The following is a 16,396-nucleotide window of genomic DNA, read 5'->3' as shown; positions in this document are numbered from 1 at the left end:
GCTGCTGCGTCTCAGCTGTTTGTGCACTGTGGGTCCCCCAGCTTCACTTTCAGCACTGCTGCCTCCAGCGCAGACCGCCCACCCAAGTCAGCCTCCCCGTCTTGCTGATTGGCTTGAATAAGGCACTGACTGACAGCGGGGGCTTGGTTTGTTGACAGTCAAATCCCGTTTCACCTGGGGGGTGGGTACTGATTGCGGTCTCGCTGGCTTTCTGACCCGGTGGCGGCTTCATCAGTAAAGGCTCAGCAAGTTGCAACAATATTTATTTGTTTAGATGTTGCTTCCCTGTTTGGAATAACCACACGATTTCCTTTCTAGCAACTTTACTATAACGTTGTCCTTAAGAACATATATATACACATTTGGTTCTTGAGGCCATTCTGTGCTCCTAGTTATCACAAGCCAACAGGATGAGATGGGGCTTGGGGAGAAAGAGAGAGATTAGAAATTGTTAGGAGCTTTTATATTATATTGCTGATTTACAGTGAGTTATTCCAATTCCTTTTACTTTATCTGATCACCTCTTGGCATTGGAATCTGAGAGTTTTTTAAACGCTATGTGATTATCAGAACTGTTGGTTCCCCTGATGTCAAATGCCTTAATAATAAAATACTGTGGTGCACTTTTATAGCACATTTCACTGTGAGGTAGGTAAAGAATATTTAGGAATTAAATACCCATGACTAAAGCAGCCACTCTGGGAAGGAATTTGGCTTCTGTTTAACAGTGCACAACAATGCACAACAGCTTAGGGCTGAAACAATTGGGTAAGTAAAATGTAATTACTTGAGTTGGAATTTGGCCAGTAAACCAGGACCCATACTCTTGCAAAAAGTGCTATGGTATCTTATGACCAGTAATGGTCAATAATTCTATTTTAACATTATGTCTGACAATGGCACCTATAGCAGTAGAGGTCCCTTAACATTATGCTGGGCATTTATATAATACTGACCAAGTCCTTGTCTATATTCAAAACATAATTAAGGATGTGATTTTAAACTGATTTAGTGAAACCGATGCCAACCCCTATGGGGAAACTCTTAGCTTAATTTAAACCTGGTTATTTTGATTTATCTCAGTTCAGTTCCTTATTGAGTTAAGCTACATCAATATGAAACAGGTTTAAACTGAATTAAGAGTGTCCACTCTGTTTTTTGATAGTATTCTCAGAAAAGAGCAAGCTGGTTTTTGGAAGGGCGTGGATACACAGACCAGATCTTCACTCTACGAAACATAATAGAACAGTGCTTAGAATGGCAACGGTAACTCTACATACATTTCATAGACTTTGAGAAGGCTTTTGATAGCATTCACAGGACCAGCCTATGGCGCATTCTGCGGGCATATGGAATTTCTTTCCGTATAATCAATGTCATCAAAAGCTTCTATTTCAACTTTACATGCAGTGTTGGTTACAGTGAGCTCAGTTTTGAAGTCAAAACAGGAGTATGTCAGGGGTATGTCATGTCTGCAATCCTCTTCAACATTGTCATTGACTGGGTAGTGAGGCATACAACAGAAGACATGCCAAGAGGCATTAAATGAATATTATTCTCATCCTTTGAAGACCTGGACTTTGCAGATGATGTCGCTCTCCTATCACATACCCAACACCATATACAAGAAAAAACAACTCAACCCAATGCATTCAGCCAGCAAATTGGACTGAAAATCAACCGCAATAAGACAGATATCATGACCTTTAATATTGTCTCACCATCACCAGTATGGATAGAGGACTATGTTCTCACCAATGCAGAAACATTCACAAACTTGGGCAGCACCATCAGCCAGGATGGTGGAACAAGCCAGGACATCTGGAACAAAATCAATAAAGTCAGGAACACCTTCAGGCGCTTAAACACAGTCTGGAAATCATCAAAATACAACACCAAAACCAAACTGAAGATTTATCAGATCTGCGTTCTTGCAGCACTAATTTATAGTGCAGAATGCTGGGGAATGAGAAAGTATGACATGACCCAAACTGTCTTCATTCCATACAAGCTGCCTCAGAAAAATCCTCTGTATCTTTTGGCCCAGAACAATCTCAAACCAAGATCTATAAGCACCATCATTGCCAGGAGGCGTTGGAGATGGATTGGTCACGTAATTTGGATGGAAACTGATTTCATCACCAGAGTATCAATAAGATGGACACCTGAAGACAAGCGAAAATGAGGCCGACACTGCTTCATTTGAAAGGCTAACACACTGAGGTGTAATGGCAACAGGCCAGACTGTCAGATCAGATCTTGGTACATAAGGAAGTTGTACAAATTAAAGATTACAATGTTGTTCCTTAGGAAGAACTTTCTGTTAAAAATTTTTTGTTTTCTAATAAGTCAAAATAAATGGCAAGGGCAAATATGCCTGACCAACCTGATTGCCTTCTATGATGAGATAACTGGCTCTGTGGATATGGGGAAAGCAGTGGATGTGATATATCTTGACTTTAGCAAAGCTTCTGATACAGTCTCCCACAAGTTAAAAAAGTATGGATTGGATTAATGGACTATAAGGTGGACAGAAAACTGCTACAGGCTGAGGACCAACTGGCTAAACAGCAGTTCTGCAGAAAAGAACCTGGGGATTACAGTGGATGAGAAGCCGGATATGAGTCAGCAGTGTGCCCTTGTTGCCAAGAAGGCTAACGGCATATTGGGCTGCATTAGTAGGAGCATTGTCACCAGATGGAGGGAGGTGATTATTCCCCTCTATTCAACACTGGTGAGGCCACATCTGGAGTATTGCATCCAGTTTTGGGCCCCCCACTACAGAAAGAATATGGAGAAATTGGAGGGAGTCCAGCAGAGGGCAACGAAAATGCTAGGGCACATGACTTAAGAGGAGAGGCTGCGGGAATTGGGTTTATTTAGTCTGCAGAAGAGTGAGGGGGGATTTGATAGCAGCCTTCACCTATCTGAAGGGGGGTTCAAAGGAGGATGGAGCTAGGCTGTTCTCAGTGATGGCAGTTGACAGAACAAGGAGCAATGGTCTCAAGTTGCAGTGGGGGAGGTTTAGGTTGGATATTAGGAAAAACTATTTCACTAGGAGGGTGATGAAGCACTGGAATGGGTTACCTAGAGAAGTGGTGGAATCTCCATCCTTAGAGATTTTTAAGGTCTGGCTTGACAAAGTCCTGGCTGGGATGATTTAGTTGGGGTTGGTCCTGCTTTGAGCAGGGGGTTGGACTAGATGACCTCCTGGGGTCTCTTCCAACCTAATCTTCTATGATTCTATGAAATCTTTTTTACAGATTTTTCCCATTGAATGGAATGTCTGTGGATGGTTTAGCTAGATATAAGCCCAGGCAACAAACAGCTACTAAAATGAGGGAGGGGAAATGAGAATGAAAGAGACATTCAAAACATCATTTGCTCTCCAGGATCTTGCTAGGCGTTGGATGTATTCCAAATCTTCAGTTTATTTTGACCCTAAAACTAGAGGGCATTAAAGTGAACAATAGCAAGTCAGACATGGGTTCTGATCATTTAGGCTCCTATTCTGCAAGCACTTAAGTATGTGTTTAACTTTATGCACATTTAATCCCATTGAAACACGTGTGTGTATAGTAAAGCTCGTGTGCATTTGCAGGACCAGAGCCTTTGTTTTCCTTTAAAAGAAGAGAATGCCAAAATAGAACACTTAGAAGAAGCTAGGCTTATATGGAGAATTATACCTTTTCTTTGAAAACTGGAAACGTAGACAGGAAAGAACAGGGGAAATACTTGATTTCATAAAGGGATATTTCTGATGAATTCTGGAGAGAATTGTTTTCATTTTATAGAATTACTACTTGTGTCACATCCACCACAAAGTAAACATAAGAAACTAAGACATCATACGTACTCAGTTAGCTGGTCCCTTTCTCATTTTTCCATTTGGAATATGATGGGAGGACACAGTTCAAAGGTATGGAGAGGCAGTGTGGCCTACTGAATAGTGCATTAGACTGGGATTCAAGAGTCCTGGATTATGTTCCTGGCTCTGCTACTAGCCTGCTAAGGGTCCTTGGACAGTCACTTCACCTCGCTGTGCCTTATTCTCCCCATCTGTAAAATAAGAATAATGATAGTAACTTCCTTTGTAAAGTGCTTTGAGATCACTGATGTTAAGTTATATTTAACTGACAGGTTTTGTTTCTCATACAGAAACAGGGGTTAGATTGTTTATATTGAGGGTTGTGGATTTAGACTCTGCTGAGGCCTTTTGGATTTTCTTTTATCATGGTGTGCACTCTCTGGCAAAGCAGTGGATGAAGCAGTATTGCTTTCTCCCCATAGCTTGGGACAAAGCCAGCCCTCTTTCCCAAACCTGTGGCCCCCTACAGACGGTGTCTCCCAAAACGTGAGCCCTCCCACCATTTCTGCTAACCCATGCTCGAGGGGCCTCACCTCACCAAACCCACTCGACACCTCATCTCTCTCCCTGCACCCTTCACTCCCTCCAGTGGTGCAAGCAGAAATCATTCCTTGCCAGTACTGCATTCATGGAAGGGACAAAAGGGGTCGGGGGGGGGGGAATGGGGGGGGAGGCATGTGATCTTCTCATGTGACCCTCCATGTGACTCTTCCCCACCCAGCCCCTCCTACAACTCTCTTTGTATATACAAACATCAACATGCTTAACTACTCACTTTCCCCCCAAATATGTAGTATTCAGTCTGTTTATATGGAATATGGAAGTTGGGTGAGGAGCCATTTCAGCATATGTATAACTTATTAAAAGACAAATTTTAAGAACTGTATCCTAAACTGCTTTATGGTATTGTACCCAAACATTTATGGTTAATAAAATGGTTAGTCTCTAAGATGCCACAAGTACTCCTTTTCTTTTTACCCAAACATTGCATTTCAATGGGAGATTCAACTTCCTTTATAGGAACAGATTCTTGAAACTCTTACCAGCCCACAAAAGTGGTCCAGTCATGCAGATAGTCCCATTGTCTTCAATGGGATTGATCAAATGTTTACAGGATTAGATTTCAAGTTTGTAAATTGTTCTGGATGAAACTGACAATGCCTGAGCTGTCAGATCAGAAGGATCTTCATTCGAATAAAGGTGGGCAGGTGTGTGATAAGTTTTAGCTCCATTGCTAATATGAGGGACATATTTTCAGCCAAGTTCTTGGCAGATTCCTGAGGCAGCTGGTTTAAGGCTGTCCATGTCCGGCATTATAATCGTCACTTACAGTTCTCTCACCCACAAAGGTGGGAAATGAGGCATTTGTTTTCTTTGTTTTGCTGCTCCAGTTCCAGTTAACAAAATGCATGTTAGACTAATTTGGCTGCAAAAAAAAAAAAAAAAAAATTCTATGTACACTGGGGACAACACCTGGTTCCTATAAGGCAGCAGAACTGAGCTAACATCAGAATCCAAACATCCTTTGGTCAGTGCAAGCAGAGGCATTCCTCCAATGATTTGGACTTGATGTGATGCAGTATGGATGTCATGGATAATTCAGACCAATGGCGAGAAACAGAATCAAAAACACCTTCCCCTCTTGAGGACTCCTGACCAATGTAACTACACAATATATATGCTAACAAACCTTTGTCTAAGTTTGTTAGCACCTGTATTGTGCTGTTAAAGCCATTTAAAGAATGAATGCCCTTCCTAACCGCGTTCTGCTCCTTTAAGGAGTAGAGCGCAGCCCCAAGTCTTTCCGGTACCCCGCAACGGCTAAAAATCTCTTGCCGGTTCTGTGGACTGGAGGGTACCACCTGCTTGCGCCCAGACTCCCTCCCAAACCTGACCCTCTCACACCCCCGCTGAGCTCCCACCCACCTAGGTCACAACCCGCGGCAGAAGGCGTCCACGGTGCAGGCTGGGAGTTGTAGTCCACCGTCTCCTGGCCGTCGCAGGGAAGGGGGCAGGGAGACTGCATTTCCCAGCGCGCCACGCGCGCGCATGCGCCGTTGCTCTTCCTGTCGCTGACTGGTGGGGCGGGCGGCCGGCCAGCCGGGGTTGTAAGTGTCAGGGGTCGCTGGGCTGCCCCACAGCCGTGCGCTGGGGGCGATGGACGGCTAGAGCCCGCGGCCCTCAGCCTCCTCTTCGCCGCCAGCATGTTCGGCCGCTCCCGCAGCTGGGTGGGTGGCGGGCACGGTAAGGCCGCCCGCAGCATCCACTCCTTGGACCATCTCAAGTAAGTGCGTGTGTCGGGGGTGTAGTGAGTGAGTGAGTGTGTGTGTGTAGGGCCCCCCCGGGGGGGGGCTGAGGCGGAGCGTGTGTGCAGGGGGCTAAGGTGGGGGCGGAGGGGCCAAGGAGATAACTCAGGGAGGGGGGCGGGTCGGAGACCCTGTGGGACCAACGTGGGGCTCAGGTCCATGGCGTTTGGGGTGCTTGTGGTGTGGTTGGGGGAGCTCGGGTTGAAGGGTTGGGGGAGCTCGTGTTGCTCTGTCTCAGCGAGAGTGAGCTCACAGCTTCACTGAGGCAGAAGGGACCCCTGTGGCTCTATGGCAAGCGGGTCTCTGGAGCTGGGACCTCTCTGGTGGGATTGGGGTGTGTGGACTGGGAGATTGAAGAGGCTTGGAGGAGTCTGCAATGGAGGGCTCCAGACTCAGGGGCTGACAAGGCCTTCAGGGGTTTGAGTGAGTCTTGTGGCTGTGGAAGAGTAATGACTTCTGAAGGAGTTTCACTCGGGGCTGCCATTGTAAACATGTACGAATGATATTTCCTCATCGTCTTACATCTCTCTGTGAATATTCATGTAACTATATTGCTTACAGTCCTCTTGAGTTCTCACAACTACTGATTAGGTCATATACACTTCTCCTCCCCCCAGCAACCTCCCTTTCCCCCGCCAGTCCTGATTTTGCCTTGCAGGTGATTGGATGTTCCTAAGTATCTACAGGGTGGTGATGTAGTGGCACAGCATGAAAAGAGAAAGCTATGATTTTATAATGCAATAAACTTGTTCTGTAGAACAAAGTCTAAAAGGTGGTAACCTTAGATGAGTACCAGCATGGTAGAGATGGGGAGATGTAGTTAACTAGGGCATCGAAGTGGTGAGAGAGTGGTCCGTCTTTCAGCACGGCCCAGGGGCCAGTGCCTTGGTTAGAGGCCTTAATCCCCATTACCAGGTGCTGATAGAGAGAGAGAAGGTACTGGGAATCTTGAATGGGAGCTCTTTTTTTTAGGTAGGGGGTGTCTAATGAATATGAAGTCCCTGCACTGTAACTGGCTGCTGGAAAGGGGAAATAGTTTTCTTCTGCACGATGACCCTAGATCCTGCGGGAAGTAAAAATGTGTGTGAAGGATGTTCTTTACTCCTTCTCCAGACTCCTGGCTGCTGTAAGAAAACCAGTGAGGTAAAGGTTCTTCTCTCTATTGAATAATTCAGGTTCTGGACTCTACCATAGCTCAAAATTTTCCCCAGCCAGGAGGGAATGAAATTGACCCATTCCTGTTGCCCCCACCTGGTTCTGAAAAAAAGCTTTGAAATTGAATAGCCTTGCTAATTTCACAGTCTGGCTGTTTGGGAAAGCTACAGAAGCAGTAACTGAGTTGTTCTTGGTAGGCTGAGGCAAAACACTGTTTCAGTTTACTTCTGAAAAGTTTTTATTGCAACAGAACAGCCTAGAAATTTTTTTTAAATGAAAGCTTACATGTTGCTGTAATAGTTGCTCGTAGTGTTTGTTGTAGCTGTATTGGTCCCAGAATATTTGAAGGACAAGGGGATAAGGTAATATCTTTTATTGGAGTAACTTATATTGGTGAAAGAGACAAGCTTTCTAGCTACACAGAGCTTTTCCTCAAAGACACTGGATGTATGGTTTATTACAACAGTGTGTAACCTACAAAACACCCCCCCCCTTGCCCTACCACTGCAGGGGTGTTAATGTGCCACTTCACTTTGAATGGCTAGTCTACACTTGAAATGCTACTGCAACATAGCTGCACCACTGTAGCACTTGAATGTAGACACTACTTACGCTGCGGGGAGGGGTTCTCCCTTTGGCATTAGGTAGTCCACCTCCACGACAGGCAGTAGCTAGGACAATGGCAGAATTCTTCTGTCAATCTAGTGCTGTCTAAATCGGGTTTAGGTAGGTTTAACTATGCTGATCAGGGGTGTGGATTTTTCACACCTTGACCAACATAGTTAAACCAACCTCATTTTCTAGCGTTGACCAGGCCTTAGAATATGTTTACTTATGCTGAACAATCTGTTCCACCTTGTATTTTAGATGTGGTGCTCTGAGTACCTTTCCCAGACCTGAGGAAGAGCTCCGTGTAAGCTCGAAAGCTTGTCTCTTTTACCAACAGAAGTTTATCCATAAACCTTACCTACCTTGTTGCTGTAATTGATGGCTTTTATCTCCTTATTTGCCAGGAGAAGCTTTCTACGTGTCAGTGATGAATATTACTTAGTCTTGAAAAAATCCATTCACCTATTCATTACATATTCTAATAAGAAAAATGACAAATTCCCCTGGCCTACCACTTTCCATCTCAGTATTTTCTCTGAGTGTAGGTATCATTTTAGCAAGCATTATCATGAAAATTAAAGTTGTTACTTCATTATTCTGATGCCTTCCTCTCTTTATACATGATATTTTAGATGGATAAACCTTGCAGGGATCAGAAATTAAGGTTTCCAGCAGCTCATCCATGGCATTGAAATGACCATGCACTGGATACTGGAATTACCTGTTGTTCTGAAAGTACTATGGTATCTTTTTACATTAGCTTCCCCCAATAACATCTCTGAAGATGATGAAAGTATACTTATGACACACTCCCACCCGTTTACAAGACAAATAGGGAGGCCATCATCTTTGTGACAGAATGTTTGCTTTGTGATTTTGATTATACTCGGATACCACAATGATGGTTGTATTAAACAGTACAGTACCATGATAGTTCATCTAAAACATACATTTCAATTTATCTGAATAGAAGACTCCTGAAATACTTCAGGAAATTATAATTTGATCGGTCATATCAGGAACAAAAAGTGAGTGTCATATATGAACTATCCATTCATTCTTGTAAAATGTCCTAAATTACAATTGATGAGCTGCTAGTTAACCACAACATCTTGAGCTAGTGGTATTTGACAAACTGATCACATTTACTGTTTTTGGCAATCATACCATACACTGAGAACAAGGACTCAGTTCTTGGTGTACTGTATTAGAGCCTGATCCTGATAATCTTTACTCATGTGAATAGTCTTTGCCCCATAGTAAGTCTCATTGAAGTCAAAGGGATTTCTCTTATGAATAAAGATTTGCAAATCCTTAATTGGTAATCATAGTTAGTGTCATTGGTGGTGGTATATATTCTGTGCATCTTCCTATTTTTAAACTGGAATAAACAGGCACTAAGTAAGTAATTGGTGCATGTATGTTATCAACACCACTAATCCATAGCACAGTTTGAGATCAGCCTCTCTGTAGGCATGAAACGGATGTTGCAGGTCAGGACTGAAGAGCACTGGTGTTATACCAATAAAATAAAAACCAGCAGGATCTTATTAAAGGGGAAAAGGCAAAATGCCACATTTATTGTGAATACAGAAAGAATCGTAGTAAGCAGTTAATTATAGCTATAACATTCCATTCAATCTCCTATTTATTCACACATTCATTCATACATACACACACAGGTTCTGCAAGGTTGTTATCATAGTTACCAGCCTTAGAGTTGCTCATGCCAAGCCACTGGCCAGGTGGCCTGGACATGAGGAGGGAGCAGGGCCTTATCAGATGCTCATCTGATGCTCCTGGAAGTTGGTTTGCAGAATCAGACCCCAAAGTTCTCACTTTCTAGAGTCCATTTTTATAGGAATTTCTTCCTATGCCATCTATGGGAATTGCTTCATCATGCTGTTGCTGAATCAGTCAGCAGATGGCACATTCCTGACGGCTCTGTGCTGCCAGATGTTATCTTGTTCTTTGTTTCTCCCATTCTTGAGGCTGTTGGGTGGATTCCAGTCTGTCCTCCGGGGGTCCTCTGGTTATTTCCACTTGACGCCTTCTTCAGCCGATAGACACTGGATTCTTAAGCTGGCACCTCCCTGATCATTCAGTTATTAGCCACACCAAGCGTCCATCCACATACATCCTCTATCTCTATTTTAATCACAATTGTTAATACAACAAAAGGGTGGGGAGTCTCTGGGTGCTGTTTCTGTTACAGAGTATTGCTTTGAGTCTCTCTCTGTGTGAATTGCTTTGAGAACAGACTCTGTCTTAGAATGTACTAACGCAATTAGCAGCTTGCAAGTTTCACACATAGAGGGAGAGAAACAGTACCAAAAACCAAGAGACCTCTTAATTAGTAATACCCTGGAATTTAAACTATGGGGAATCAAACTCATTTGTGATTTTTATACAGAACTTCTTTAATATGATCCAACATTGGTAGAGTTGTGTGGCAAAATGTTACCTTACATCTCGTTGTGCTGTAGTATACTTGGCTCTGGGCAGTACTCATAAGGTTGTACTGTATTTTCATGAGCATGACTCATGCATAGTTTTAAAAAGTCCCTAATTTCTTGACTGCCAAGGTGGTTTGCAACCTTGGTAGGTTCAAAGCCACAAACAGGCTTTATTTCACCTTTTTCATGTTGATATATTGGGAGATGCATCATATGCAAACAATTGTACATAACTATTTGTGACCACTACATTTTAGAACGTAAAAGAAATCTTTTTAAAAAGTTACTTACTGACTGCAGTTCTTGTGTGGCCTAAAGCAGGGGAGTGGGAGCGGGAGCTGGGACTTGCAGGCTGTGCAACTGATTGAGAGGTAGGTGACTCATCTGTGTGTCAGTTTACTACGCTGTAAAATAGGTTCCCTGATCAACAGCAATGTTCTGAAGCTTAATTATTGTAAATTGCTTTGAGATCATGTAATGAAAGGTGTCTCTAAATGTAGATTATTTTGCTTGTCCCATTTGAGTTGGAGGAGAACGCAGACATGATTAACAGTCTGTTCATAGTTATGCTAAGTCATTCTGTAGTAAGCTTCATGTTTGGATTAGGTTGTAACTTAAACTCGAAAGCAACATCTGGCAGTGAAATCTAGAACTTTGAAAATAAACTTTTTCCCCCCTTGGGGAAAGGGTAGGATGGGCTATTGGGTTTTGTTTAATTTACAGGTTGATTGTGAACATGTGAATATGTTATAATGCTAGCATGTTTTTGTTCAGTCATTTATGCACATTGGTCCCATGTACTGATCTATGATCATCTAAGATTTGATCTAACTTTCTATTTTCTGTTGCGTTTATAGCAGTTCTGTTTCCTGTATCGTGTTGTAGGGCAGGGTTTCTCAACCTGTGGCTTGGGACCCAAAATTGGGTCGCCAGAATGTTTCAAAGGGTCATGTGGCAGTTCCTGTGGCTCCTGTCCCAAAGTGCTGACTGGGCTTGACTCCCTGCTCCCGACACTGCAACTTTGGGGTCCCAGTGCCACTCAGGTTTGGCCCAGCCATCATGATGACAGGAATCTGGGTAAGCCAAATTTGAGTTAGTGTCACTGCACCCCATGAGCCAAGTCACAACTCCACTCTCTCAAATTTGGTCCAGTTAGGGGGGCAGAGCCAAACTTGAGTGGTGCTGCCACCCTGGAGGTACCAGTGCCCAGATCAGAGAGCCAAGCCTAGCCAGCCCTATAGTGCAGGAGCCACCGATTTGGGCTAAGTGGTGGGCAGGATCCGATTTAAAAAACACCCAGGGCCTCCACCCCCAGACTATTTACTGGGTTGCGACAGGCCATACACATTTACAAATGGGTCTTGAGCCCCAAAAGGTTGAGAACTGCTGTTGTGTAGAGTGTCCTTCAGAGTAAAGCCTACTGTCTTCCCTTAAATCCTTTTCTGAAAATGAGTCTCCAATAAGGCAGCACAGCATATGGCTGTGGAACATCCCTGCCACCTTACCTTTCCATGTTTGTTTTCACCGGTGTACAGTGCTTTCCCATTTCTTTTCCTAAAATGATAAATTCTGTCAAAAGAAAACCTATATCCTCTAGTTTTTTTTCTAGAGAACCTTTCCAATGAGTTATACTTCATATAATCAAGAATGTGCATTTATTATTTATTTCTGGTGGTGCCACAGCGTGTTAGGCACTGTACAATAGTAAAGTAAACCCCATTTCTTACCCTGAACAGCATGTAGTGAAACAGCTTATTTTTATGCATACTTACCAACATATGACCTGATTCTGCTCCCATGACTTCTGTGGATAAGTGGATTAGACCTGTAACTGAGAGCTTGAGTCTTTTCTTAATTTAAAAAAAAAAAAAAAAAGATGTTTAGGGCCCATAAAGGCGCTAGAGTGGCAGATATGAAGTATTTTCCAGACAACAAGTATGGTGTAGACAGCAATAATGTACTCTTTCTCAGACAGGTCTGTGACTCCTCTTTGATCTGGAAATGCCACTTCTAGGAGTCAAAGGGCTAATTTGGTGGCCCAGTCTTTTCTTGGCTACTTTGCTGAGACTTGAGGAATGTGAGGTCTGTACTATGCTAGCTTTTGTTTTGTATTGTGGACTGCTTTGGAGGCTTTTTTAATGGTCGTGCCTGGAAACTCCAGTCAAGGTCAAGAACCCATTATACTGAGCGCTTTGTAAACACATAGTAAGACAGTCCCTGCCCTGAAGAGCATGAGTCTAGTTTAAGACCAGATATAAATAGATATGATATACAAATAGAGGGACTGGAGGAAGGAGAATGAGGGCTATGGTGAGGCCAACACCAGGTTTAATAAATTCGTCATGTGCACAGCTAAATGGCTTCAGTTATTTTTAGTTTTAAAATATTAAAGAAAAACTAACCCCCACTGGCCTCTTGCTTCATTATTATTATTAGTTAACTTAGACAAGGTAGAAGTTGGGTCTTGAAGGATTTGAAGCAGGCGTGAATAGTTGCTTTTTGGACTAATTAAGGGAAAGCATTCCATGTGGTATTACTGAAACTTGGTGGGATGATTCCCATGACTGGAATGATAAAATCAATGGTTGTAACCTATTTAGGAAGGAGGGAGAGTGGTTGTGTTGAAAATGGCATTATCTGTTTCTGAGTCACCAACAACTTGGAGAAAATGATTTTGAATGCTTATAGATCAGTAGCCTAACAGATAAGGCATATGATGGGGTATTACGTGTTGTCTGCTACAGACCACACTAGGGAAGAGGATGACTGTGTTGTGCACCTATATAATGTATAGGAAAAAAGCTGTGTGATCATGGGATACTTCAATTTGAGTGATATATGCTGGAGATCTCATGCTGCCAGTACTAAAACATTCTTGGAATTTCTAAATATTATAGATGACAATTTCCTACCTTAAAGTGTTGCATCCAGCATGGGGGAATTCTATATTAAACTTCGTCTTGACAGATAAAGATGACCTGATCACAGAACTAAAAATTAATGGTAACTTAGGTGTAGGTGATCATGACTGACTTAGAATCATAGAATATCAGGGTTGGCATGGACCTCAGGAGGTCATCTAGTCCAACCCCCTGCTCAAAGCAGGACCAATCCCCAATTAAATCATCCCAGCCAGGGCTTTGTCAAGCCTGACCTTAAAAACTTCTAAGGAAGGAGATTCTACCACCTCCTTAGGTAACACATTCCAGTGTTTCACCACCCTCCTAGTGAGAAAATTTTTCCTAATATCCAACCTAAACCTCCCCCACTGCAACTTGAGACCATTACTCCTTGTCCTGTCCTCTTCTACCACTGAGAATAGTCTAGAACCATCCTCTCTGGAACCACCTCTCAGGTAGTTGAAAGCAGCTATCAAATCCCCCCTCATTCTTCTCTTCTGCAGACTAAACAATCCCAGTTCCCTCAGCCTATCCTCATAAGTCATGTGTTCCAGACCCCTAATCATTTTTTTTGCCCTTTGCTGGACTCTCCAATTTATCCACATCCTTCTTGTAGTGTGGGGCCCAAAACTGGACACAGTACTCCAGATGAGGCCTCACCAATGTTGAATAGAGGGGGACGATCACGTCCCTCAATCTGCTCGCTATGCCTCTACTTATACATCCCAAAATGCCATTGGCCTTCTTGGCAACAAGGGCACACTGCTGACTCATATCTAGCTTCTCGTCCACTGTCACCCCTAGGTCCTTTTCCGCAGAACTGCTGCCTAGCCATTCGGTCCCTAGTCTGTAGCTGTGCATTGGGTTCTTCCGTCCTAAGTGCAGGACCCTGCACTTATCCTTATTGAACCTCATCAGATTTCTTTTGGCCCAATCCTCCAATTTGTCTAGGTCCCTGTGTATCCTATCCCTGCCCTCCAGCATATCTACCACTCCTCCCAGTTTAGTATCATCCGCAAATTTGCTGAGAGTGCAATCCACACCATCCTCCAGATCATTTATGAAGATATTGAACAAAACCGGCCCCAGGACCGACTCCTGGGGCACTCCACTTGACGCCGGCTGCCAACTAGACATGGAGCCATTGATCACTACCCGTTGAGCCCGACAATCTAGCCAACTTTCTACCCACCTTATAGTGCATTCATCCAGCCCATACTTCCTTAACTTGCTGACAAGAATACTGTGGGAGACCGTGTCAAAAGCTTTGCTAAAGTCAAGAAACAATACATCCACTGCTTTCCCTTCATCCACAGAACCAGTAATCTCATTATAGAAGGTGATTAGATTAGTCAGGCATGACCTTCCCTTGGTGAATCCATGCTGACTGTTCCTGATCACTTTCCTCTCATGTAAGTGCTTCAGGATTGATTCTTTGAGGACCTGCTCCATGATTTTTCCAGGGACTGAGGTGAGGCTGACTGGCCTGTAGTTCTCAGGATCCTCCTTCTTCCCTCTTTTAAAGATTGGCACTACATTAGCCTTTTTCCAGTCATCCGGGAGTTCCCCCGTTCGCCACAAGTTTTCAAAGATAATGGCCAATGGCTCTGCAATCACAGCCGCCAGTTCCTTTAGCACTCTCGGATGCAACTCGTCCGGCCCCATGGACTTGTGCACGTCCAGCTTTTCTAAATAGTCCCTAACCACAGAGGGCTGGCCATCTATTCACCATGTTGTGATGCCCAGCGCAGCAGTCTGGGAGCTGACCTTGTTCGTAAAGACAGAGGCAAAAAAAGCATTGAGTACATTAGCTTTTTCCACATCCTCTGTCACTAGGTTGCCTCCCTCATTCATTAAGGGGCCCACACTTTCCTTGGCTTTCTTCTTGTTGCCAACATACTTGAAGAAACCCTTCTTGTTACTCTTGACATCTCTCGCTAGCTGCAGTTCCAGGTGCGATTTGGCCCTCCTGATTTCATTCCTACATGCCCGAACAATATTTTTATACTCTTCCCTGGTCATATGTCCAACCTTCCACTTCTTGTAAGCTTCTTTTTTATGCTTAAGATCCGCTAGGATTTCACCGTTAAGCCAAGCTGTTCGCCTGCCATATTTACTATTCTTTCGACACATCGGGATGGTTTGTCCCTGTAACCTCAACAGGGATTCCTTGAAATACAGCCAGCTCTCCTGGACTCCTTTCCCCTTCATGTTAGTCCCCCAGGGGATCCTACCCATCTGTTCCCTGAGGGAGTCGAAGTCTGCTTTCCTGAAGTCCAGGGTCCGTATCCTGCTGCTTACCTTTCTTCCCTGTGTCAGGATCCTGAACTCAACCAACTCATGGTCACTGCCTCCCAGATTCCCATCCACTTTTGCTTCCCCCACTAATTCTTCCTGGTTTGTGAGCAGCAGGTCAAGAAAAGCTCCCCCCCCCAGTTGGCTCCTCTAGCACTTGCACCAGGAAATTGTCCCCTACGCTTTCCAAAAACTTCCTGGATTGTCTATGCAGGGATTGTCTATGCAGAGACTTAATCACATTTATAATGTGCAAACAGAATAAAGACTAGAACAGTGATATATATCCTTTTATATATATATATATATATATATACTTGATGCTTTAAAATGGCCAATTTCACAAATCTGAAAAGAATTGAGCCAAATCAGCTGGGAGGAAGAATTGAATCAGAATGACTGAGAATTGTTTAAGAACACTTTACTAGATGATCAAAAAGCCACAGTCCAGCAATCAAGAAAGAATGCCATATTGGTTTAAAAAAACCTGCCCCGGTTTAGAGGGAAGTGAAGGCAGCTAAAAAATTAAAATAAAAATTAATATAAATCAGAAACTGGGAATTGTAGAAAATTGATAAGGGGAGCAAAGATAAATTTGTGTTCAGTAAAGTTAAGGACAACGACAAAGAGTTTTTAAAATAGGTTAGGAACAAAAAGAATCCTGACAATGGTATTGGCCTACTACCGGATGGAAATGGTAGAATTATCCATAATGCAGAAAAGGCAGAAGTGTTCAATAAATATTTCTGTTTTTGGGGGAGGTGGGATAGATTTGAGGGTGACATGGTAAGATACAAGAATAGTAGT

At 43.4% G+C, this 16,396-nt stretch overlaps 1 protein-coding gene across 7 annotated transcripts in view; it reads left to right on the top strand.

Annotated features, from left to right (window-relative positions):
* Nucleotides 1-5,934: 5,934 nt before the first annotated feature.
* The window catches only part of CLEC16A (C-type lectin domain containing 16A), a 197,384-nt gene continuing 186,922 nt past the window's right edge, over nt 5,935-16,396 (top strand). For all 7 annotated transcript variants that reach the window (XM_077828776.1, XM_077828775.1, XM_077828774.1 and 4 more), the window contains exon 1: nt 5,935-6,152. In XM_077828776.1, the coding sequence (XP_077684902.1) occupies nt 6,073-6,152 (80 nt within the window). In that variant the 5' untranslated portion in view covers nt 5,935-6,072. The remainder of the gene's footprint in view (nt 6,153-16,396) is intronic.

The sequence above is a fragment of the Eretmochelys imbricata genome, chromosome 10, assembly GCF_965152235.1.
Source record: "Eretmochelys imbricata isolate rEreImb1 chromosome 10, rEreImb1.hap1, whole genome shotgun sequence".
Classification (NCBI taxonomy): domain Eukaryota; kingdom Metazoa; phylum Chordata; order Testudines; family Cheloniidae; genus Eretmochelys; species Eretmochelys imbricata.
Note: the sequence above shows the minus strand (reverse complement) of the source record. Positions and strands in the feature narration are given on the sequence as shown.